Consider the following 26,075-nt stretch of genomic DNA (forward strand, 5'->3'; position numbering starts at 1 on the left):
ATCATTTTCGTATATGTATATGTACAATACATGATCTTCTACTGTCTGTTCTACTACATTTCTCCAGCAACTCACTCACTGCCCTCTTGTGGTGTTTTTGTCCTGTTTCGCTGTGCTTTTCTGCCGAGAATAAGCTGTGCTTGCCTGCAGATCGTTAAACTCAACAGCGGGTCTGTTCAGCTGATGACATGGGTCCCGTTGAAAAAAGTAGGCAAAGGCAAGCGGTTTAAAATCGCTGGCCGTGTCCTGATTTTTGCATCAAAAGTTTGGGAAACAAACACACTTGCGCTTTCGTATTGCGACCGTACAATAACACTATGGGATAACTAGCCGACTAGCATGCTACCTTTAGCGACGTTTCCACTGAACTCACTACAGTTGTCGTTAGACAGCCAACATCAGAAACATAGGAAAGGCATTCTTGAAACTGCTTGCCCTGTTCTAAGATCATTTGTGTATTTGTGTCCTGTGTTGGGCGGTAAAACGATTGAAATGGTCCACTGATAGAGACTGTCATCCACTAGACAATTTTAATAGCCTTTTTACCGGATTGAACGAAGCTGTATGTGCAGAAAGGAAAGTCCAGGGTCTTATAACAAATGGTAAGCATTTTGAAGATGAGTGTGGAAGGTTTTCCCTAATATATTTTTCAAGCAAGCTTCTTCAGATATGTGCAATGTGTAATAAAGTTTAGTGTCAGTTAAAGTAAATCTTAGTCATTTTTTTCCTTTGGTTAGGCAGGGTGCAGCAAGACAGAGGAGAGACACTTTAGTTACAGGACAGGAAAGAGAGGCAGTATAAAACGACGAGACAGACAGTTGCACCATATTGGGCAGACTACAAATTCCAGAGAGCAGTATCGCCATAAAATCGATTTCAATTATTTATTTATTTATTTATTTTTTGCTGTTTCTGCAATGGACGTCTGAGGTCTACAGTGGTCTGTTTTCCCTGACCAGAGCTGCAGAGAGAGTTTTTTTTTCCTGTCGTTCATGTAACATTTAAACAACAGCCCGTGTTGATGTAGACACAAATGGTTGCCCATACGTCTTTTAATCATATACATGTTTTCATGCAACATATAGTCTTGGCTATAGCCTCCGCCATCTTGGCCAGACTTTTTTTTGTTACTCCAAAAGTAACTGTCTAGAGAGCGTCACGTACCAAACATATCACATGCTGATCTGATTGGCTCTTGCGTTGTTTTTATTTACATGAAGTTGGGAATTCGCTATCTCAATTTTCGCTTGCTGCCGGATTCACTGTGATTTCGTCCAATCAAAGCGAACTTCGCACCCATACAACCTGAGTGAAAGCGAAGGGAAATTTGCTTCAATTGAGCATGGGACAAGTAAAGTCAAATGAATAAAAAATTAAACACAGTGGAGTTTGTTTGCGTTTCTGCCACAAACGATGGCATTCTTCGAATGTCGCGGTAAGGAAATTTCTGTACCGCAACAGCCCTAGTACGGGTTAAAATAATGTAAATGTAATGTAAATCTCTGCGATCGCACACATACACTGTGAACAGTGAGCAGTGAATTTGTCCTCTGCATTTACCCCATCCAACACACCAGTAGTGAACACACACACCAGACGCAGGAGCAGTGGGCAGCATTCCTTGCGCCCGGGGAGCATTGTGGTTGAGTGCCTTGCTCAAGGGCACATAGCCGCGGATGTTGGTCCTGGGAATCGAAACGGCAACCCGCTGGTCACAAGCCCGGTTCTCTAACATAGAATTAATGTAAGAGAAGAGTTGATTGAAACATCCCTGCTTTACAACCGTTGTATTTTATTTAAAACAAGTAGGCTGCTTTATCTTTCATGACCTATCATTTATCTTTTTTATCTTTTCTCTCTCTCTCTCTCCTTTCTCTATCAGTGGAATTCTAAAGCTGATCTTGAGACTGGGATGGAATCAGGCTTAACGATGAGGAGTAGCCCTCGCTGACTGTTGTGCCTGCCCAAACCTTTCCCCTGTGTCCGTCCTGCTGGCTGCAACATGGCTAACCACATGGAGCTCCTCAGAGAGCTCCAGCAGCTGGACAAGGGCCCGAGTCTGGAGCGGCTCAGGGCAGCCCAGAAACGTCGAGCTCAACAGCTCAAACGCTGGGCTGCCTACGAGAAGGAGATGCAAAGCAAGAAGCGCAAAACCGAAAAGCGGCGTGGTAACGACACCCATGGAAACGGCTCTGAAAATCACAAGCGTGTCTCCTTCGCTGCGAGCGTGGCCCTGCTGGAGGCATCGGCCAGGAACGACCCAGAGGAAGGTAAGAGCTGCCCACCTGTGCCAGTGTTTACCACTGTCTGTACTGTGGTATTAAGACTCCTGTTTATAATGGAAGATTGAGCTGTCAGTTACTGGTTTGGTGCAGAAATCAGGGTAATTCAAATCTAAGAGTAATAAGATGTTTTCTGGAATAATAATAACAGAAATCAGGGTAATGCAAATCTAAGAGTAATAAAAAAATCATAAAAATTATGATTGGAGCTATTGCTCAGAGTCTTCTATTTAATTCTGTGTGTGTTTGTATAATTGTACAAACTTGTATAATCTTCAAGTAGCAATATCCACATTATTAGCTTTCAAATATTCTGTAATAAACTGCATCCTTTGTGTATCACTGTGAGCGATGAGTGACTAAATCTCTTCCTTTTTTTGTTTAAGAAAGTCCATCAGCCTGTTGTTCAGGTTAGCTAATGGTGACTTGTATTTTTTCTTCAGGCATGTATTTAAAAAAACAAAACAAAAAAAAAAATGTGAGATGCTCCCTCTGCTGTAAATATTACAACAAACAGTCTGTAAACCAAAACACTGTGTTAGGTTCCTGTAAAAAGCTTCAAATGTTGGTATGTGCAGATTTGAGGACTGAGTCATGTTTTTGGGTACTAGTTGCTTCAGCATTGCTAAACATTGTTTGGGGGAGGTCAGAGGGGTCACACCACCTCTGTCTGTTACTAACCCTTGCTCTCAATGTGTATCGATCAGCCTAGTGCTGTCCTTTGGCACTGGTTAGTCAGTGTGCTGTCTTCTTACAGAAGTCGTCCCAGATGCCTGGAGACAGTGTAAACTTGCATTCTGAATTTTTAGCCTAATTAGGCTTGATCTGATTTAGTCTAGTTAAGCTTGATCTGTCACTTGCTCTCCCCTCACCCTCTGTTTCCTGCCTGTATCTCCTGTCTCCTTTATCTGCCTGGCCTGCTGTAAACACTGAGCAAACCAGTTTTCATTGACATTTAAAATGAACATTTCATTTTATCTTCATCATTAATGTGCTTTCATTTTCTGGGCCTCAGACATCTGTTTTCTTGCTTTCATCATTTATAAAAGTTAGATTTTTGGTTACTGATTTTAGTAATGACTCAAGGCTTATTGCATAACCCACAACATCATTGACTCTTCTGGACTGAAGGAAGTGTACAATCATTTGCATTCCTTCTTGAATGCTGCTGGTTGTATTTTGGTTTCAGAAATTTAGAAATTTGTTGCCGTTGTTTTTGGTGTCTTTGAAATTTTTTATACTGGTCTTTCGGTGGTGGAGGTGCTCACTAGACATTCATGCACAAATGTGTCCTCATCAAAGAACACAGCCGCTCAAACAAATTAGAGCAACAAGCCTTTTATATGATGTTTATTATATAGACAGAACACTGGGAGAGACCTTAGATTTCTCTCCTATTTTAAATTCTGATACCTGCACTTATGTACCACCCTCTACAGTGTTGATTTTGTTTGGGACCAGTTATTGGATTTGGGTATTTGCTTGTGGTCATTGTCTTCCTGAAGATTTTACTAATAACTAAGTTTAAAGGGGTTCTGATCTCAGAGAATTATAAATAGAGTTCAGGAACTAACCAGTTGTGATGGAATTTTAGTTTTCATGTGAAGTTGTGTGAAGTATGTACCATCAAAAGCAGTTTGATTTTGTTTTCCCATATTTTACACACCTATAAGTAAGAGCAGTTTTTTCTGACCAACCCAACCTGGTGTTAATTCTCTGCTTAACAGTCACAGAATTCACCTACACACATAAATGCTTTGCAGTGCTGTTTTCAGGCGATTTTTTCATGGGGCAGTCCAGCAATGCAGTGCTAACAAATGATGTCAAGAGATGTGTCACCAACAAAGTAAAAAATCTCCCCCAAAACCTGCTCAAGGTCAAGTAAAATTGACCATGTGTTATTTCAGACTAAGCATACTATAAAAAATACGCTCATAGTCTTTAGAGGATTACTTCAGTACAGAAACAACTTGTAAGTGTAATCTAGTGCTTTATACTGCAGTCTCACATGGCTCTCTCAGCACTGGTTAAACGAGTAAAGGGAGTTGATATGCACTGGACTGACAGTGCACTTCACTGCAGCCCCCTCTAATCTGTACCCACATTAAACTGTGAAAGGGACTAGAGGCAACTCTGGTTATGTAGGTCATTACTTTCTGTCATTGTTAAGATTACAGTTATTTATTTATTTATTTATTTTTACCTTGTGTAGTTTTGTGTAGAGGATGAAACAGAATGAAAAACACAGAGTAAAAATTATAGTAAAGAACAGCAGTAAAAGACTAGGCGTGTCCATTTTCAAATAAGGTAATGTTAAAAAGATAGACTCTTTGGGACCATATTTTTGGCATTCTTTTGACATTGCTCTGGCATTTGTCAGCAGGTATTTGGCTGTAATGGTCAGGTGGTCTGTGATGCCACTCATCTACTGGAGTGATGATCTGAAGACCTCTACATTGTTCATTAAATTTCATTGAGTGTTACCAAAATTATGAAATAGTCAGTTAGGTGAAGTAGCGACTTCAAGGTTAACCCTCTTTACTTCCAGTTCTGCTTATCTGGCCCATGTGCAGCAATTTATCAAATTGCTTTTAATGAAGATCTTGTATAGCTGATTTTTGAAGAAGACGAATTGGAGAACTCTTATACGAATCACAAAATGCAGTTTTTCAGTCACCCCTACACAACTGCTCAAAAAAGAAAAAGCATATAATCTCTCCATGTTTGCTTTTCAGCCCAGCCCTCCCTGATGTCATTGTTATCAGTACCAAGCTTTCAGTTGCATACATGCCAAATTTAGATGGAAAACAAGCATTGCACTTATGAGAGCAGCTGGAGGTGTGGATATCCTGTTTATTATCTGCTGGAAAATTCTGAATTGGTTTTAGACCCTAAGGCCTATTTTTGAGAATTTAGTGACTGCGCAGCCGTCTTCCTCACCTGTCTTAACCCTGACAGAAGTCATTGGCACCAGACCATTGTTCATGGCCTTTACTAACACTCCCCCATTTTAACACCCCACCACAGAAACCACTTTGGCAGAAACCGCTGGTCACAGATTGTCCAATACCTGTACTCATAAAACATAGTCTGAAGATAGGCTGAAGACAAAGTCCTGGGGTTATTAAGGCAAAGTTAGACCTCGGGGTAGGGGTAATAGACCTCGTTTACGTGGGTCAGTCAAGCCCCACCAGTGATGGTTCTGATAGTGTAGTTGATGTCAGGCCCCAGAGGCCCGTTTGGCATCTTCCACTGTGATAAGGTTCAGACCCAACCAAAGATTCTTAAAAAAAATATAAGTGCTGTTATCACTGTATCTGGGACAGGACTATCTGTGAAAGTTGCATTTTGCCTATTTCAGCCTGAATTTCTCAGGACCACTCAAGCAATAATGTAGAGGGTATAGTTTTTATGAAAGAGTGTGCAAAAGACATCCCAGGATGATGACACTGTCGTAACAGCACCCACAGTAGTCAGGGATGTGCACAACCTCCCCTGACAAAAAAAAAACAATACCTGCACCCACTTTTGTTACCTTTTCTGTTGTTCGCTATAAAAAGCATATTAAAAGAGACAAATGTGACTTGTAATGTTCTAAAAAAAAAACTTGTAAAACTAAAAAACAGCACAAGCTTTCTAATGAATGATATCTGTGCTGTGACATCATTTCCTGGTTTTGACGAGTAATGATGATGATCTCTGTCTCCTGTGTTTACGGCCCTACCGTTCTCCTTTTTTCTCTACAAAGCCCTGAAGCACTTTAAAATTTGTGAAATGCTGACTGTGAGTGTATGTATGCAGAGGGCAAAATTTCCACTTTCATATGATATCCCTTTTCTCAAAATCTACTTCATCTCTGATAGTTGTGCGACAAAGAGAGAGAGATTCCTCTGTCTCCACATTCTCAATCCACCCCCCACCCCCAACCCCCACTAGTAAGAAGATAAGGTCAAGGGTGGGGTTCAACTTCCCTTTTCTGTTTATTGATGGATCTTTTATCTTTTGGAAAGCATCTCTCACACCCTCCCTGCTCTGGTATGTACTGTGCAGCATCCCAGGGGGTCATTTTCAGCTATCAGACACTGTTGTGTTTTCCTTTGTGAGACTGACTGGAGAATTGGATTGAAACACGTTGTTGTTCAAGCCATCCACAACTTTATGTCTGGTCTCTCTCTCTTCTCTTTCTATGCAATGAAAATATGCTTTCTTTCTTTCTTTCTTTCTTTCTCTGTGTCTCTCTCATCCAGTTACATACACTGCCTGGCCAAAAAAAAGTTGCACACTAATATTTCGTTTGCCTTCCTTTAGCTTTGATCACAGTGCACATTTGCTGTGGCATTGTTTCGATAACCTTCATCACGTTTTTTCCGCCCAGAGTTGCATTAATTTTTGGCCGAGATCTTGTCAACGACGGGAGAGTCAAACCACACTGTAAAGTCTTCTCCAGCACATCCCAAAGACTTTCAGGTCAGGACTCTGTGGTGGCCAGTTCATGTGTGAAAATGATTCCTCATGCTCTCTGAACCACTCTTTCACAATTTGAGCCTGATAAATCTTTGCATTATTGCCGTGGAATATGCCCGGGCCATCAGGGAAGAATTAATCCATTGATGGAATAACCTGATCATTTAGTACATTCAGGTACTCAGCTGACTCCATTTTGTTGCTATATAACTTTGCTGAGCCTAGACCTGACCAGCTAAAGCCACCGCAGATCATAACACTGCCTCCACAGGCTCCAAATCCAAATGGTGACTTTTTTTTTTTTTGGCCAGGCAGTGTAGTATTGCATAAATTTGTGGATATATTGATTAAATGTTGTCATTGAAATGATGAATTTCGTATGAGAATTAATTGTAGAATTTTCTTCATTTTTTAAATTTGTAGACACTTGAGAAAGCTATTGAGAGAGCATAATAGAATGACACACAATCTGAAGGTATATGTGTTTGTGGACAGGCCTAGCCACCTCATGAATAGCTGACAAAAATGTGTTCTTTCACTGCCGTGGAGCATAACTAAAAGCCTGTCCCCCTTATTACACAGGGGCAAAGTCTGCTAAATCTGCTCAAATGCCAACATAAGCAACTTTGTAGCTTAGTGTATCGTAATTTTCTCAAACTTTTGTGAACAGTTTAGCTAGCTAAGATGGTCTGCAAGTCTGCTTTGAAGCATTCGGACAACCACACATGGTTACAATACACAAGAACTATACATGGTTACAGTCCACAAAAATGGAATCTAAAGCTCGTCGTCAACACCTCCTCATCCTAACATGTCAAAGGGTTGACGTATTATTATTATTATTATTATTATTATTATTATTATTATTATTATTATTATTAAAGGGGGTGTGCTGGATAAAACATTCTTTTCTCTGGATCTTTCCAGTAGTGATCCACAGCACTGTTTGACTTCCCAGTCTTTCTTTACTGTCTGTCCCCGTCAGGCTGGTGTAAATTTAACTCTTCACATAGGTACGTGAATAAACAAGAAAAACTGCACAGTTAGATTGCCTTTTTAAGGGTAACCCATGGTGTTCTGTTTTCTTTCTAAACGAAAGAGGAAGAAGACGAAAAAACAAAAGCAAAAATACAAACAGCAATCACCCATGTAACTTTTCAGTAAAATTCACATTAGTTGATTGCGTTTTCATAAGAACAGCAGTGGTTTAAAATGTTCATATTTTGGATAGTAAGCTTAAGATGAAGGTTAATTCATCTGTTTTTCTTTGAATTTGTTGTGATAGCTAATTCCAGCTGAGCTGTCCGACTTCAGTAAAGTCAGATCAATAAGGATGCCAAGCACATGAGAGTTGATGACTCCTTTTTGTTTTTGTTAGTAAGGAGACCAAGCATGCAGTGTGTGTTTACACCCTTGTGTATTTGTCTATGTCTTCTATTTCCTTCTGTACTTCTGAGAGTGTGGCCAGCCATGGAACCATTCAACCATTTTTACCTAAACTTGGCACAGATTGGGACAGTGTAGGGGTGAGACATGGAGTGATAGTTTGGATAGTGTAGAGTTGGGTTGTCACAAGAACTAATACCTCAGTACCAAAATTCAGAAAACATGATAGTTTGTCTACAGTATGGGTTGTACTGATTTAAAACTGGTGTCTCTCTCCTGTCTTACTGACTGACGTGGCAAAGCACTGTCAAACTTACTGCTCATTAAAAAGAAACTTCCATATAACATTTGATATTATGAATTACCTTATGAATTACCTTACTGATTGTAAGGTACCCTTATTGATACTCCAGTTTGTAACATCCTTTTCAGTCAAGTGTCAACAAAATATAACAGTCGCCTTTAAATAGATTTTTGCAAACCCTAATGGTCTGTCACTATGTCTGTAAATTTTGACTTCTACCTGCCCTCAGAGTTTAAATGTAAAAATTCTTAAGTTACAGTTGGACATTTTGTAAGGTTCCTCAAATGTGAAATCCTGAAGGCTGTGTGCCAGTGATGGGCTTTGAAGTCAGTGTCCATATTTTGATCTGTATGGTTACTTAGATTTTTTTTTTCGTGGCACTTCCTGGGTGCTGAAATCAAAAAGCTGTGCAGTAAAAAGTTGTTTGTATTTTGATATTTACTGAATGCCAGTTCTAGTTTACTTGAGTCATAGTTGGTGAACGACTTGAAGGATATGTAGCGTCCTTTTAAAGCTACTGTTAATGTTAGTAGCAGATGGCATTGTTCTAGCTTTCATTTGTTAATGTTCATAAAGTTTTAGTAAAAGAGTGTATAGTGAAAGGCATTTCTGTTTTTGCTGTGGGATCCAGTCAGGTATCGAGAATTGGAATTCCACTGGTGTTGATATCAAATATCAAAACTCTGCTATCGTTACATCCCTAGTGCAGAGTGACTGTGTGCGGTGACTTTGTGCGGTGACTGCGTGGGGTGACAGTGCAGGGTGACTATGCAAAGTGATAGTGTATAATTATAGCGCACATCGATTGTGTACAATGATGGTGTACAATTATAGCGCACAGTGGTTGTGTACAGTGGTAGTGTATAGTGATAGCTCACAGTGATTGTGTACAATGATAGTTGCATCCTATTCATCAACTTCAGCTCGGCCTTCAATACAACAAACCCAGTTAATCTTTACAATAAACTGTTGGACATGAACACTGACCCCTGCATATGCTACTGGACTCAGAGCTTCCTGTGGAAAAGACAACAGAGGGTTAAGATGAATAGCCATTTATCTTGCCCTCTGACCCTCAGCACAGGCGTCCCCCAGGGCTGTGTCCTTTCACCCTGGCTCTTCTCACTCTACACAAACCCACTTGACATCAGTCACCGTTCTTAAATATGCAGACGACACAACCAAAATGAGACTTACAACCAACAACAACAAAGACTTGTACTGTGAGAAGGTAGAACAAGCAGTCACTTGGTGTCTTGATAATCTCCAGCTCAACTCATCTAAAACACAAGAACTCATTATAGATTTCAGGCACAGCCTCCCCAAAACCCCCATACACATTTCAGGAGAACCCACAACCATCACCCACTCATTCAAATTTCTTGGCACCCACATCAGCAGTACGCTCAAATGGAACATCAACACTAACCACATTACCAAAAAAGCCAAGCAGAGACTGTTTTTCCTTAGACAGCTCAAAAAGTTCAAATTAAAACGAAGCCTCCTCCATCAGTTCTACGCAGCCATCCTTGAGAGCATACTCACCTCATCCATAACAGTTTGGTACAGCAGCTCAGGCAGTCACACACGTGAAAAACTGCAGTCATCCAAGACTATTGGCACCCTTCCCATCAGTTGAATCACTATATCACAGATGCACACTCAAAAAAAATCTCTGACTCCTCTCACCCTGCTCACCACCTCTTCCAGCTGATGCCCTCCTGGAGGCACTATAGGTCCCTGCCCACCAAAACATCATGTTTGTGTGGTTATTTAAAATGATTCTGATTCTGATTCTGGTGTATAGTGATTATGTACAGTGATTGTGATCACATCACATCACATCACATTCATATTCATTAACGATTTAGTTTTTTGAGGCTTTTCAAACACATGCATTACATTTAAAACGTCCTGACTCATTTATGTAATGTAGATCTTAAATTAGGTTTAAGATAAAAGCAAATGATTTGTAAAATCAAAGACCTGAACCTACAGTACATAACGAAAGTCAGGGATCTTGCAAGAAAATTTGAGAAATTTTGTCAAACGTAATGAAATGTTACCCCTGTCTGTATGATGGCATTTCTTCATATACTACATCCTTTATCATCTCAAAATCATTAAAATTGGTGCTGGTGAATTCTTTCATTTTGAAGATATCAAGATCATTATAAAAGCATCGGCTGTACACTCAGCTGCGTAAGACTGCTGGTGTTTTGCTTGCACTCTGAGAAAGGCTGTTGTAGTGTCCATTTGCATGGGAAATCTTATTGAGAGATGAGCAGTCATAGAGCATAGAAATCCCTGAGGTGCAGTGTGCTGTCTGACAGATGGACTAGCACTTTTTTGTCTGTTTACTTCACAACTGCAGAAGCCCTCAGTTCACTGCAGCAAATGGAGGTCAACACAGGGAATATAATAATCCCCCAGGGGGCAGCAGTGTACACAAAGGCTGGGAAGTTGTCCATAAGGACTACATGACTGAGGGAGCAAGGATTAAATGGTCTAATATGACTTTGGGTCCACATAAAGGGGTTTAAGGTGTGGTCTGCCCCAGGGTTGTTAAAACTGCTTGGGTCTCAGAAATATTATGCAGAAAGCTTGTCGTACTTGACACAACAGGGCTGTGACAAGAAGGGAACATTTGAGTAAGAGAACTACACCTACATGAGTGTGTGTGTGTTATTGTGATGATTTGTGAAGCTCAGGACAAAGCTGATTGCTGTCAGCATCACACAGTGCAGTAATGTGCAGTATCAGGTAATAAAATGGCAACTGAATGCCCTAGATGACCCTACTACGCATGTGCCTTCCACAGCCATTAGCTTTGCTGCGTTAATTGCTTTATTAAGCCCTGGTACCCCACTAATGCCCCCCCCCCTTTTCTGTATGTGTTTCTCATTTGCTCGAGTATGAATGCCTTGTGTGAGTGTTGCCTTATTCCTCCCAGATGTGCCCTGCCCCCCTCTGTCTTCTTCATCCCTACCTGCCGGCCTCCTCGTCATCGCCACCCCCCTCGTCCTGCTTTTGTTGTTATTATTTTGTCTTTTTGCTGGTGTTTTTTCTTTTGCATTATTATTGTATTACTTGTAATCGCCCACTGGGTTGACACCTATTGCACACGTGTCTGGTCATGAAGGGGTCTCCTCTCTCTGTGGTCCTTCTCAAGATTTCTTCCATTTTTTCCCCTGTTACACCTGGGTTTTTGGGGGAGCTTTTTCTTGCCCATTCTGAGAATCAAGTCAGGGGGTGCCATCTTGTTTTGTTGGGTGTGGGCCTTGTAGAGCCCTTTGAGACCTTAAACAGTGATATTTGGCTCTAAATAAGCTTGAACTTGAAAAGAAAGAATTACGTGTCAAAAATGGAAAGAGAGAGAGCAAAAGAGAGAGAGAGTGAGAGACAGAGAGAGCAGGTGGGAGTGACTGGTGTTTGGTCATGCTGTGGGATGTCACTCGTGTTTGTGGACAGAAGCTAGTAGGGGATTTTAAAATGACTGATAATTATGTCAATGTTCTGCTTTATCCCTAGGGATTAAAGTTCTCTGTCGCTACGACGGATTTCCATCAATTGGATTCCAGAGAGGCCATGAGTTGAGATCAGTGAGATCAGTGATTTTCAGCCCTCTTAGCTTCCGTGTGGACTGGAAAAATGTCTCTGAAGTTGCGCTACAGACAGTGATAATGGCTGACGACCTGAGCGAGTGGAGCGACCTTGATGCGCTCCTCTCACTCAGGAAAACAAACAAAGCATTTTGCCTTCCTCATGTGTGTTTCAGTGAATCACGATGCATTTCATCGGTCAAGGGAGAAGGGGGAGAGGAACGCAAATGTCTCACCCTGTCTTGAGGGGATCACACAAATGTTGCATCCGACCTTAATGGGTTAAAGCCACAAACTGAAAATCATATACTTCTCTTCCTTTCTACTCAATTAATCACGTGTCTGTGGATGCACACACAATCAACTTTTGTCTGCAGACAAGCCAAACGTTAGATTAACACACCAAAATATACATTTATGAACTTTACAAAATACCCCCAAATCCCCAAATCACAAGAGTCTTAATGTCTAGCAAGCCATAGAAATAGTTCAAATACGAATAAAGTTAATCAAGACTGCAGTCAAAGTCAAAGTTTGTGACAAAGAATGAGCGAGAAGCCGCAGTTCAAAATGGAGCGGCCTGCAATCACCAGTCCGACGAACGAGAGGCAGTCCTTTTGCAACCCCCCACATCCTCCATCAGATTATGCCACATCTTCACTGTTTTCAGTCAGAGGAATTTTTTTGCTTTAATCCCTATATCCCTCTGTCCAATCAGAACCTTGGCATAATGGAGGCCACCAGTCAGGCAAGGTATCCATGTTATGCTCCTGTCAAATCAACATTTCTCTCACTCTCCATCTATACATCTGACTCTACCCATTGCTATCTATATGACTCACTTTTCACTTCCAAACCGGGCAATGTCTGACTGCATCTGAGCTCGCTGCTGTGTCTTTCTGCATACAACAGATTCTGTGTGAAAACAGAGGGTTTCAGAGTGACAGGGAGGGTTCTTCCCAAAAACACTGAATGATTTTTTTTTCGCTGTCAGGATCAGGCTGCTAACAGATTTGCACATAATTTACTGAGAAACATTGCCATGGCCTGTAATGAACTGACGTAGTTTTACTGAAATTGTATATGCACTTAAAACACACTTCTCATGGCACATTTAAAGCAACAGTAAGATCAAAGGACTACTGCTCTGCCCTATTTCCTTTCCTTTTTTGTTCCGTTCGGAAAGTCCACCCTTTGTTTGATGGCCCCTTCGGCTGTGATGACTAACCAGGTTTGCAGTGGCACCTGACGCCTGCCACAGTGTTTTCTTCATTATCACCGACTGACAGGAAGGAGAGGGAGAAAAAGAGTCACCCTGGCCAACAGATTTACCCAAGAGAACATGGAAAATTGTTCTCTTCAAGTCCAGGTCTCTTAATGTGATGCATTGCCCTGTTAAAGGCACACTGTACTACCTCTGTGTGTGTGTGTGTGTGTGTGACTCGGTGTGTGTGTATGTCTGTGTGCGCGCGTGTCTGTGTATACATGTGTATGTGTGTGTGTCTGTGTATACGTGTGTGTGTGCGCATGTGTGTCTGTGTGTGTTTGTGTGGCTCTGTCTGTACACACACACACTGTCCTTATGAGGACCAATTTGAGCTTTAGACCTTGGGAGTGAGGACATCTTGGGAAAGTGAGGACATTTTGGCTGGTCCTCACTCCTTCAAAGGGCTGTTTGAGGGTTAAGGCTTGGTTTTAGGGTTCAGGTTAGAATTAGGTTTAGGTTAGGGTAAGGGTGGGGGTTAGGCATTCAGTTGAAATGGTTGAGGTTAGGGTAAGGGGCTAGGGAATGCGTTATGACAATGAGTGTCCACACAAGGATAGAGGTACACGTGTGTGTGTGTGTCTGTGTGTGTGTGTGTGTCTGTGTCTGTGTCTGAGTCTGAGTCTGAGTCTGTGTCTGTGTCTGAACACACCAGTGGTTGGAGTTATTACACGTGTCCTGACATATGAGAAGGATCATTTACATGGTAAAAAATCTAAAATGAAACAGATTGGTGAGGTAATAGGTATTTGCCCTTTGAAATGAAAACTGAATTGAATGAGGTTGATGATGTTTAAGTGTCTAAGTTGTCTTTTGGAGTTTTCAGTCCTCACATTTTTTTTAATGCCCTGTGACTTTCAATAAACAGAAGTGGTGTGTGTGTTTGTGTGTGTGTGTGTGTGTGTTTGTGTGTGTGGTGTAGTGCGTTATCTGCTGAGGAATAATGTGAGTCCCGACCTGTGTAACGAGGATGGACTGACAGCGCTGCATCAGGTAAGACCTTCACAGACCAGCCCCCATTTAAATACAGTACATACAGGACGATGTGTGTAGTTACACTCCCTGCACTCTTGAGCTTGTGAAAACACTTTGATTGAAAGCAATAATGTGGATCTTCTGAAAAATAACCAACAGGGTTGAATACACTTCTGCACTGTCTTTGTAATTTTTTATGTTACAGTAATAAGAATAGACATAGTATAGAGGATGTTTCAATAGAAAGCTAGGCTACCATTGTGGCAGGCCTATACATTTTGATAGATGGCTACATGAGCTAGATAGCAGGAGTGTCACTGTTTTGAGTGGACCTGACTGTAAACCAGTGCCAGTCAGGGTCAGCTGAGTACAGCATAACCTGGGCTCCATGTGTCTTCTGTAATAGGACAGCTCCATAGTGTCCTTGCTCTGTGGTGTTGTCACAGGGTAGATATTACATGGGTGCGTTACAGGGTGGATGCTACAAGGCTGCTCTCTTATTGCCCTGTTTGACAGAGGTTACCTCTTCTGTGTTCAGTGGACTTCTGTACATCCTGACTTGTTTCTGATTCTCCTTTTTTGTCTTAGCTGTGACTTGTCCTGCAAAGAAATCCACTAAAACTCATCTGCATTTTATTTTTAAAATGTTTGTGATGAGAAAATCACTTTGTCATGAAGCAAAAGTCAGTTTAGCTGTTTGACGTTTGCGGATGTCTCATGTGGGATACGCAGGCTGCTATGGGAGGCAGGTCTTGAAGATGTGTGAGGTCAGAGTAACACCTGTGATAGAATGCCCATTCATATTCTTTCATAGATTCTCTCAGGAAGGGTGTTTAACAATGATGCAGTTTGTCAGTGACAGAAATATCAGGACAGCTTCTGTGTATTTGCAGGTTTTTAATGTGTGACTGGAAGACCTATCACAACATGACAACTAGTGAATGTTTTGCTCTGTTAAGTAGTCATGGTGAGATTTGGCCTGTGTATGTGTAGGTGTGTTGATCAGACCTCTCTTTCTCTCTTGTAGTGTTGTATAGATAACTACCAGGAGATTGTGAAGATTCTGTTGAACAGAGGGGCCTGTGTGAACGCTCAGGATAATGAACTGTGGACACCCCTGCATGCTGCAGCCACCTGTGGACACACTGACCTTGTCCAGATTCTCATTCAGCAGTAAGACATTCACTGTGTATATGTGTTTGTCTGCATGTGTACATGTGTGAGTGTGTTGGTGTTCAGCCCCATCTCCTATCTCTCTCAATAAGATATTGACAAATGTGCAGCTTAGAGACAATGCTGTGTGTAATGGAAGTCCACAGGAGAGTGGTCCTGGGTATTTTAGTTATTTGCTGCATGTCCTGTGTGATGAACTCAGAAATCAACTTGGTGTTATTCTAATCTGACACTGACTGTACTACGTTCTCAAACTGAAGTGGAAATTATGACATTGGAGTTCAAATCATTCTTATCTTTTTGCTATGCAGTGGAGCAGATCTGTTAGCTGTCAATTCTGATGGAAACATGCCCTATGACCTGTGTGAAGACGACCCCACCCTTGACATCATAGAGAACGCTATGGCCAGTCGAGGTGAGGCTTTCCCGCCTTTAAACCCAGCAGCCATGGAAATCACCAAACACAAACCAGTGGAACACTATAAATGACTAAAGATGCATTTCCGTCAGAATATGCGAGTGTGATTGCACCGCAGCATCATCAATTCTTAACTGTAGAAATTCTTGATCTGTCTCCAGCTGAAGTGTAGTCATGGAGCAAAAGACCACTGAATCCAACTATCGACTGCCCCTGTTTGTAAACCCTTGTCATAGCGCTAGAGACCTTAAACTTTCCCTATTCATTTTCAATGGGAACATAAGCGATTAAAAATGAGTATTAAGAAAAAAAAACAAAAAAAAACTAGTGGGCTGATCAGTTAACTGTTTACAAGCACACTACACAGCATTAGGATGGACTGGTTACTGCTGCAATGGAATTGATATCGTGAAAACTGCGGGAGTACAAGCGGCGCCAAAATAATCATAATAATAATATTCCTCATTTCACCACTAGAGATGGAAGAACAATATATGAGTGCTTGCGCAATCACATAACTAGTTCATTAACTGTTAACTCTACAATAGTTTAAGGTATAAGAAACCAGGGCTCAAACCAATTAAACTGTAAGTGGAGTCAATCACCAGGTTTACAGAACGATGAAGAGTTTCCTTCACACAAACAGTCTAACGTGGGGGACTTGCCCTGTGTCTAGAAATGGACAGATCACAGATCTTTACAGATCTTCTCTGTAAATGTCATTGTATTTCACAAGGCAAACACACACACACACACACACACACACACACACACACACACAAGCAAGTAGAGACAGAAGGAGTGATTGATGAACAGATCTTTCCCCAGTGTAATAAATGAACAGATCTTTCCCAGTTTGATGGATGAACAGCTGCACCCCTCCAGTGCTTGGAGGGCAGGATCCCTCAGTGAAGACTCTTGTGTTTCTGGCAGCCAGTACTGCCTGAGATGTGTGTGGAATATTTCAGGATCAATACTGTCTGAGATGTGTGTGGAATATTTCAGGATCAATACTGTCTGAGATGTGTGTGGAATATTTCAGGATCAATACTGTCTGAGATGTGTGTGGAATATGTCAGGATCAATACTGTCTGAGATATGTGTGGAATATTTCAGGATCAGTACTGTCTGAGATGTGTGTGGAATATGTCAGGATCAATACTGTCTGAGATGTGTGTGGAATTTGTCAGGATCAATACTGTCTGAGATGTGTTTGGAATATGTCAGGATCAGTACTGTCTGAGATGTGTGTGGAATTTGTCAGGATCAGCCTGCTGGGAGCTGATCTGTGGAGTGGCAGTGAGGAGTCTGATTTCACAGTTTCACAGGTCACTCACATGTTCAGCCACAGGCGTGGTAAGGTTTGTCATCTCAGTGGCTACACTGCAGCCAAACCTGCCGTCTGGGTCCAGTTCGTCACCGTTGAGACACATCGACCTGTGACCTCCATCTCTGGGAGACATTTCTTTATTGTTGAGCTCCTTGCCTTGTATCCTGGTGAGGGGAGCAGAGGATGCTGCCTACTGCTGCCTAACTGTAAATTATATATGATAAATCCAGTGGACTTTATGGACTGTCAGAGAAAGTTGCTATATAATAGCAATTTCTTTTCCCTTTCTTTCATCATTATGAGAGCTGAAGTCTCACTGTTCAGCTCAAATAACTTTAGTGACTTCACCACATTCCTTTGATCTTAATTATAACTGAACTCTACAGTACTGGGAGAGTAATTTAAAACGTACAGTACTGGCAGTTTAATTCGTCTATTAAAATGGACTGCTGGCCTGGATAATTAATTAATTAACCAAAATTCCTTTTTAATACTGGTGAATTTGTTTACTAAGAATTTAAGGCATTTTTTTAAATATATGCTTTAATATAGGTGCTATGTAAGACACATCAGCTTTTTGTCATCATTCTCAACTGTAGCATATATATACACTTTTTCCATGATATAGCAATACCCAAATATTTAATATAACAGTAACATGGCTTTTAGCTTTGTTCTTTTTCTTGTCTTCCTGCCTTGTGATGGACAACTCTGGTGTCTTTTGACTCACAGGCATCACCCAGGAGATGATAAATGAAACAAGAGCATCGGTGGAGCACAGGATGATAGAAGATATCCAGAACATTCTACGACATGGAGAGGATGTGAACCAGCAAGACTCACAGGGTGCCACACTGGTGAGATACATGCACACACATGAACACACACACACACCACATTTTTTCTCCATCTCACACAAAGACATGGTGGCGGTGGTGTGATGTTGTGGGGAATGTTTTCTTGGCACACTTTGGGCCCGTTTATGCCAATCAATCATCACTTGAATTCCACAGCCTATTTGAGTATTGTTGCTGACCATGTGCATCCCTTCATGACCACAATTTACCCATCCTTTAATGGCTATTTCCAGTATGATAAGGCATCATCTCACAAAGCAAAAGTCATCTCAAACTGGTTTCATGAACATGACAATGAGTTCAGTGTTCTTCAGTGGCCTTCCCAGTCACCAGATCTGAATCCAGTAGAGCACCTTTGGAATGTGGTAGAATGGGAGATTCGCAGCATGAGTGTGCAGCTGACAAATCTGCAGAAATTACGCGATGCAATCATGTCAACACAGACCAGAATCTCGAAGGAATGTTTCCAAAATCTTGTGGAGTCCATGCCATGAAGAACTGATGCTGTTTTGAGAGTGAAGGGAGGCCTTACCCAGTATTAGTCTAGTGTTCCTAATAAAGTGCTCAGTGAGTGTAAATGTAGAGAAATACAGGAGTAAACTCACCAATGTTCTCTCTCTCTCCATCTCTCTCTCTCATTCACACACACACACACACACACACGCAGACACACATACAATACACCCAATACATACCAACAGAGCGAACTAAGCTGGAGCCTGTTGTTAGCCTATATAAGTGAATTATCACAGCTATACCCCAGGGGACATAGTTAAATGACAAAACACATTGTGAATCCTGATGTTGCCTTTTGTTTTCATTTCTTGCTTAAGTGCAAAAACAACATGACACATCATAGCTGGATTAACAGTAGAGCAAAAAGCTGTTACTCTTTGATATGTTCCCAAAATAACTCCTGCCAGATTAAAGTGGAGCACAGATGAAAATCAGGCTCCTGGTGAGCAGACTGCTGCTTGGGGTTTGTGATGTTAGATGCTACAGCCAAATCCATTCTGCCAAACAGAAAAAAATGCTTCAATAACACCACTGTTGCTTTTGATTGTGATAACATTGAATGTGTGAGAGAGAGAGAGAGAACTGAAAATCAGTGGAGAGTGAGTGCCCATTAATGCTCACACACGCACACATACACACACACAGACACGCCCTGCTCAAACCTGACATTTGCATGTGGGACATTGACAATCTACTGGACAGTCTGGCGAATGGTCCCAGTCCGCTCTAGGTTATTAAGATTAAGATTAGAAAGGGGTAGTTTCTACTTGGTATGTGAGGGAAAACAATAAGGAAAGCTAAGGTGACTAAGGCCATGAATTCAGAGTTTCCACAGCTGAGCCCTAACGAAGAGTACTCTTCCTTCAATCTCTATGTCCCAAAGCACACCCCTCACTGCAGGTTTTATTTTATTTTATTTTATTTTCCATCCATCCATTTTTTGCTGCTTACCCGGGACCGGGTTGCAGTGGCAGCAGGTTGAGGAGGATAGCTCAGACATCCCTTTCCCTGGCTACATCCACTAGCTCCTCCTGGGGGATCTTAAGGCGTTCCCAGGCCAGCCGAGAAATATAATTCTCCCAAAGTGTCATGGGTCTGCCCTGGGGTCTCCTCCTAGTTGGTTGTGTCCAGAACACCTCCACAGGGAGGCGCCCAGGAGACATCCTGACTAGGTGCCCGAACCACCTCAATTGGCTCAATGCGGAGGAGCAGCTGCTCTACTCCGAGCTCTTCCCGGGTGTCTGAGCTCCTCACCCTATTTTTATTTTATTTTATTTTATTTTATTTTATTTTTGGTGACTGAACAGAAACATATTTCTCATATTTCAGAGTGCATCGCTTTTATCTCAGCTTGTGTGATGCCCATCGAACCTAAACCACTTAACACAACAGCATGTATGCACACAGTCTGATTACAGTACGCCTCCTGCACATAAGTTTTACACTGCTTTTTTTCTCTGTGATTTGTCATGCTTAACACAGAATTAATCACACAGATCAGTTACACCAAGATTATTTTGGCTTTACTTCTGAGGCCTCATAAATCCACAGTACTCTTTAAAAGGGCTGGTGTGTGATGGCACAGTTTTAATCATGCCACAGTGTAGTAACTGCTCACTGTGTTTGTGTGTCTTAGCTCCATATAGCGGCAGCCAATGGCTACGTCCAGGCTGCAGAGCTGCTGCTAGAGGCGGGAGCGAGGACAGACCTCAGGGACTCTGACAGCTGGCAACCACTGCACGCTGCAGCCTGCTGGGGACAGGTACCCCCCCACACTCACACACACATAAATATACACACACAGACACACACACACACACACACACATAAATATACAGACACACACGCACATAAACATAAACATACACACATACACAGCCTCAGACAGACAGCTGAGCAGAGTTACCATTCCATCATATTACAACATAAAATATTCTTTCATAGGTTAAGGAGAGTGATGGTTTTCAAAAATAAAATTGGGATGTCTACTGTTGCAAAGCTGTTTGGCTCTTTCACTCTGTTTATTACAAATTTGCCATGACTGGCTGCTCGAATGACCAATAATGACAGATCAGTAATCTCTCTCTCTCTCTCTCTCTCCTTCTCTCTCTCCTTCTCTCTCTCTCTCCCTCTCTCTCTGTGTATGTGTGTGCATTCCTCATAGATTCACATAGCCGAGCTGCTGGTGTCTAATGGTGCCAGTCTAAACACGAAAACATACATGGAGGAGACACCTATAGGTATGCATGCTCCATCTACAGTGTCAGCTCATAGAGTCAGAGATCCTGTAGAAACAGAGCAGTGTCAGTCAGGAACCATACAGTGTGTATGAGAGAAAAAATCTACCTTTGAATTGCTGTGTCTGACAGAGTTCAGTGTGTGGTCAGGTCAATTTTTTGCATGTGTTCTCTCAGACTTGTGTGAAGATGAGGAGTTCCGGAACCTACTCTTGGATCTCAAGCACAAGCATGACATAATCATGAAGTCACAACTGAAGCACAAGACGTCTCTGTGTCGCCGCACGTCCAGCGCTGGCAGTCGTGGGTAAGCCCCCTGCTGGCCATGCACCGTCACTGCAGTTCCTCCAAACAAAGGAAGCAGTGCTTTAAAATAAATGACCCAGAAATAGACATGGATGTAACTGGCACTGTTTCAGTAGACATAAATACTACATAAATGCTCTCTGTGTGTGTGTGTGTGTGTGTGTGTGTGTAGGAAGGTTGTGAGGAGGGCTAGTCTGTCAGACAGACACAACCTCTGCCGTAAGGAGTATGAGACAGAAGCCATTGTCTGGAGAGGGGAGAGAGAGGAGGCGGACAGAGAGAAAGAGTCTGAGCAGGAGAGCAGCCATTCAGTGAGTGATCAGTGATGTTAACTTGTATTTTGTACAAAGTGCATCAGGTGCAATTGGCCCTGTTGTTAAAATTGAATCTCACTTCTTTCAACTGCTTTCAGATGTCTTTCACCTTTTCAGTGCAGTTAATCTTAACATAGAGTTCATACGGTCAAAGGCAGCTGTTTGAGTTTGACTGTAATGGATTTTTATGATAATTAGTACTTTTCTGACACTTCTGTCACTAGGTGAAGCCTGGACCTCTTAAACCTCTGAAGGAGGGGACCAAACAGAATGGCTCTGTTTCTGCCACAGCGTCCAGTGCCACCCAGTTAACCACCAGTGGAGAGACTTTAAGCTCTGACTCCTGCAGTCTCTCACCCACCTCCCCGTCAGAGGAGTCCCGGCCAAAGGAGCGTGCACAGACGCTTTCTGAACTCAAAAAGCAGCGCGCAGCTGCCAAACTGCTCAACCACCCTTTACTCAATGGTCACCTAAGCAACGGGTCCACGAGCTCCAGCGAACGTAAGGACAGCCCAGATGACCCCAGCATGCCCCTGGTGTCATCCAATGGCTGCACTGTTTACTTCACTCCCGCCAGTGGGGACCCGCCTCTCCTCAAACTGAAACAGCCAGTGGACGAGGCAGTCCCCAAGGATCACAGATGCTGCTGTGTTTCATAGGGGAGCAGGAGTTATATATCACTGCAGAGGGACTGACGGGGGGTGCACTGTGTAGACAGAAGTTAGGGGTCTTAGAGAAACGGAGAGCCATTGACTTAAGTCATTTTGATGCTTTTCATAAGGAAAGACCTAACCCAGTCCCTGTCAGGCTTTATACACTGTTAGCCCTACACACCTGTTTCACCTGTTGACAGCAGAAGCTGTGAAGTAGAGGTGCAAGCTACTGCCCCATGCAGAACCATGGCTGCTGTGTTCTCTACACCCTGGGACATTGTGAATGCACTCACTGAAATGTGGGAGTAGGTCTGTCTCTATGGAAACAAGACAGGAGGAGTGGGGCAGGAAAGGAAAAAAGAAAACAGGGAAAGAGAGGAAAAGCAGAGAGTGGAATGAAGTAAAGAACCATCATATTAACCAATCAGATTGAAGAGAGAGCAGATGCTGAGTTTCTGCTTAAACATTCCTCAACATCCACAGAGAAAAGGGAACTTTTTGACTCCATACAACTGGGACGAATCTCTCAAATCTGTCAGTCTCTTTCAAATTGTTACTCACAGATTTTCTGCTTCATGCCACATTTTTTTCATCCTGTCAGATACTTCAGAAGAAGGGAAAGGAGTCATGAAAGTAGCTCAGAGGCATTTGGTGGAGGGCGACCTCCTCATTCTGGTCCAAACGTAGGAGCTATAGTGGGTTATCATATAATTCTGTAGATTTCACCATAACAGGGGATGAAGTGCCAGACAAAGACATTAGTGTCCCTTTTGCTGTCTATTTTGCTGTTGCCATTAATGAGCAATGATGGAGGCAACAGTGTGCTACAGTATTCTGTATAGTTTTATTTATATTTAAAATACTGGTTGTGTATAGTTACCATTGTCTAAATGAAATGTAATTTTATTTATTGTCTTTGTTTGTGAGGAGTTGGGGAAGCACCGTGTTAATACGTGAATTAGGAGAAGAAGAAGAAAGAGTCCTTTAATTTACTCAGTGCGTTCACAGAATTTATGCCACGCAGACATCAGAGATGTTACCTCCTTGGAGTGTCATCTCATTAAGATTCCATCCAGTGAAAATCTGAGAATATTATCCATTCTCAACCTGCTCAAACATACTTTTACAGTGTCGGCTGGGCGGGATATGTTTGTCAGTAACAGTAATAACAATAAATGATGGTCAGGTCATGTTTGTCAGTGACAGTAATAGCAGTAAATGATGGTCAGGTCATGTTTGTCAGTGACAGTAAATGATCTCAGGTTGAACCTGTAACAGTATCTTGCCGTGGTCGACCATTCTCACCATTATGGTACTTCTTTTTTTTTTAGACAGGGGATGAGGTGGAGGATCTGTTTGATGACTTTCTTTTCACTGTGAGGCTACTTAGTTTAGGTTTGGTGATAATAATAATACTTTACAGTAATACTTTATTGGTGTCCTTCTCTGTCCAGATGATGTGACAGTATTAGATGATGCATAAGAAGTCAAACTAACAGAATCTGGTCGTATACACAGAAATATCTGTTAATGTTGTTATATGCTGATATATAACCTGGTATCATAATTAAAAAAACATCTTAACAGTGTTGTGGCACCAGCCCGTAAGATTCTGTGTAAGACAAGTTATTTTACCGACAGGTCTTGTCACTGCCACTCTGGAAGGGAAAGTCGGTCATTTACTTTGAACAATTTAAAATTTCAGAACAGCAAATGGGCGATTAGACTGTGTCTCTGAAGGATTTAATGAAGAATAGTTGCAGTCTTCAGATAAATATTACGCTTTTGTAACAGTCGTGCCTGTTTGCCTGTATCTGGTACATTCTCTGCCTGACTGGCCAATGCCTTAGACATGCGCGTGCCAAACCAGCCAAGTGGCAAGTGAATATGTGAGAAAGGCGTAATGCGCCTTTTTGATTCTGCACCTAATAACATTGTAAATGCCATAGAAAAGTCTGCTTGAAGAACATGGATCAGTTGGCTCTTTGTCAGCTGAGAGATCAGTTTATTAACAGGTTTTACATATGATGCCCATGTAATGGTGTTTTACTGTGGAAACGTCTATGGAGGGTCTGATTCGGACACTGCAGGGATGACTGCATCACGATCACTGCTCCAAAACTGTTATCCTGAACACTCAGATGTCCAAATTCATATGAATGTGCTTGGTCTCTGATAAACATATATATCAGTAGCTCTTAGGGAAAGTGTTTTCAAAATCAGTCTTCAATGTCCAAGTAAAATTCTGATTAAGTTTACCCCTCAGAGAAAATGCACTTTGTGTGCAGCAGAGGCAGGAAGGAAACCCTGTGCCAAGTCTATAAATCCGTCATAACTTCTGTCCTCTGTCTGTAATTGTTTGATTACGGTTCTGACTTTTATAGAGAGATGCAGGTAATTTTGATTTTATCACCAAATCAGCTTTAGGATGAGTTAGATCGAGCCGTTATCATATCGCCTACGTTTATCTAAATGACACAGACCGGGTGAGGCCGAAAGGACAGGGACGGTGGACACATTAAACATTTGCTTTGATCTCTTACCCATTGTCATTTCCCATTTGTGTCTCTTTCACCAAAACAAGTCTTCCGAAAGATAACAGAGATTTACGGCATCAACCACTAATTAGCTGCAGACTGCCAGCACTGTCGTGTTTAGAAACTGAAATGTACCCATTGCACTTCTGTTCTGTGTGCAATGTAAAAACTTTGTCTTGTATGTTTGTAAATAGTTTTTTTTCCCAACAGGGATTAATTTTGTTTGTCAAATAAGAATGAAATGCAATACACAAATGTTAATGTTCATATAACTGACCTTTTTTACCTGTATCACAAACCTGACTGTACTCTGCATTGACATCAGTCAGCTGTTCACACTGTATGTAAAAGTTAAAAAAAAAAAGATACAGCACAATGCAGATGAAATTGCTTCCATCCAGGAGAGGTAATGATGAAATTGTTTTCATCTCTGTATGTTACAGTTTCAGTGGGGAAAAAAAACATGGAAGGAACAGATGGAAGTATTGACTCTCAGTGTTTACTGTAGCTTTGTATGATTCAGACAGTGTTAAAGCCAAATGAAGGGAAAGGAGATGACTTTGCTTCCATTTTTTTCTACCATAGTCTAAGTCTGTTTCTGTCAGAGAACTGTGTTAGATTTGAAGAAATTGACCTCTGCCTATCGAAGAAAAAAAAAAACTACTGATTTTATAATTACTGGAAAATACTGGTTGTTTATTTTGAATAAATTGTATATTTTGTGCAGTTTGCATTAGTCAGTCTGCTCTTAATGTCATTTATTTGTGAATACTTAAAATTAGCCATAATTTCGGTCTTCTCCTTCTCTGCCTCCATTGCCATTCTCTGACATACGTCCGAGTTCCGTTCTGACCGACTGGTCTTATCTCGAAATGGACGTAAGTCGCACTTATGTTAGCATGGCTTGTAGAAGTCATATACGAATGGCAAATGAAAGCTGAGTGAGATGCTGTGATAGACACAATGCCAGGACATCGTCTGACGGTCACTATCGAACGCACGTACTGGCTGCACGTACTGGCTGTTTCACATGACCAGAAGACTTGACATATATAACTAGAGGTGCATCATAGAATCTTTACTGTAGAAACACTCGATTTGTCTCCAGCAGAAGTGTAGTCATGGGGCAAAAGACCACTGAATCCAGCTATCGACTGCCACTGTGTGCAATCCCTCGTCGCAGCACTAGTGATCTAAAACTTTCCCCATCGCTTATTTTCCCTCGGGAAAATAAGCAATTAGAAACAGCAATTAAAAGTCACTGTGCCAAAGAGCTTGTTGAGAAATAAAAGCACTACATTTATAGGGCTGGATTTGCTAAGATCATCGAGAATGGCAGCTTATTTTCTTTGATAGATAAGCCATTTCACAGGTTATCTTCTAAGGATGACCTAGTAATCAGTAAAAAATGCAAATAATCTCATTTCAGTAATTATCATGCCTTTGACTGAAGTGTT

At 41.7% G+C, this 26,075-nt stretch overlaps 1 protein-coding gene across 1 annotated transcript; it reads left to right on the forward strand.

The window, feature by feature from the left end:
* The first annotated feature begins 1,957 nt into the window (after positions 1-1,957).
* Positions 1,958-22,087, forward strand: ppp1r16b (protein phosphatase 1, regulatory subunit 16B). Its single transcript, XM_030780789.1, has 10 exons — positions 1,958-2,270; positions 14,225-14,295; positions 15,305-15,450; positions 15,762-15,865; positions 17,931-18,055; positions 20,208-20,333; positions 20,736-20,811; positions 20,986-21,115; positions 21,287-21,425; positions 21,653-22,087. Exons 1-10 carry the CDS (start codon positions 2,003-2,005, stop codon positions 22,085-22,087), a joined length of 1,620 nt encoding a protein of 539 aa, XP_030636649.1. The 5' UTR covers positions 1,958-2,002.
* The last annotated feature ends 3,988 nt before the right edge of the window (positions 22,088-26,075 follow it).

Source organism: Chanos chanos, chromosome 7, assembly GCF_902362185.1.
Source record: "Chanos chanos chromosome 7, fChaCha1.1, whole genome shotgun sequence".
NCBI classification, from domain to species: domain Eukaryota; kingdom Metazoa; phylum Chordata; class Actinopteri; order Gonorynchiformes; family Chanidae; genus Chanos; species Chanos chanos.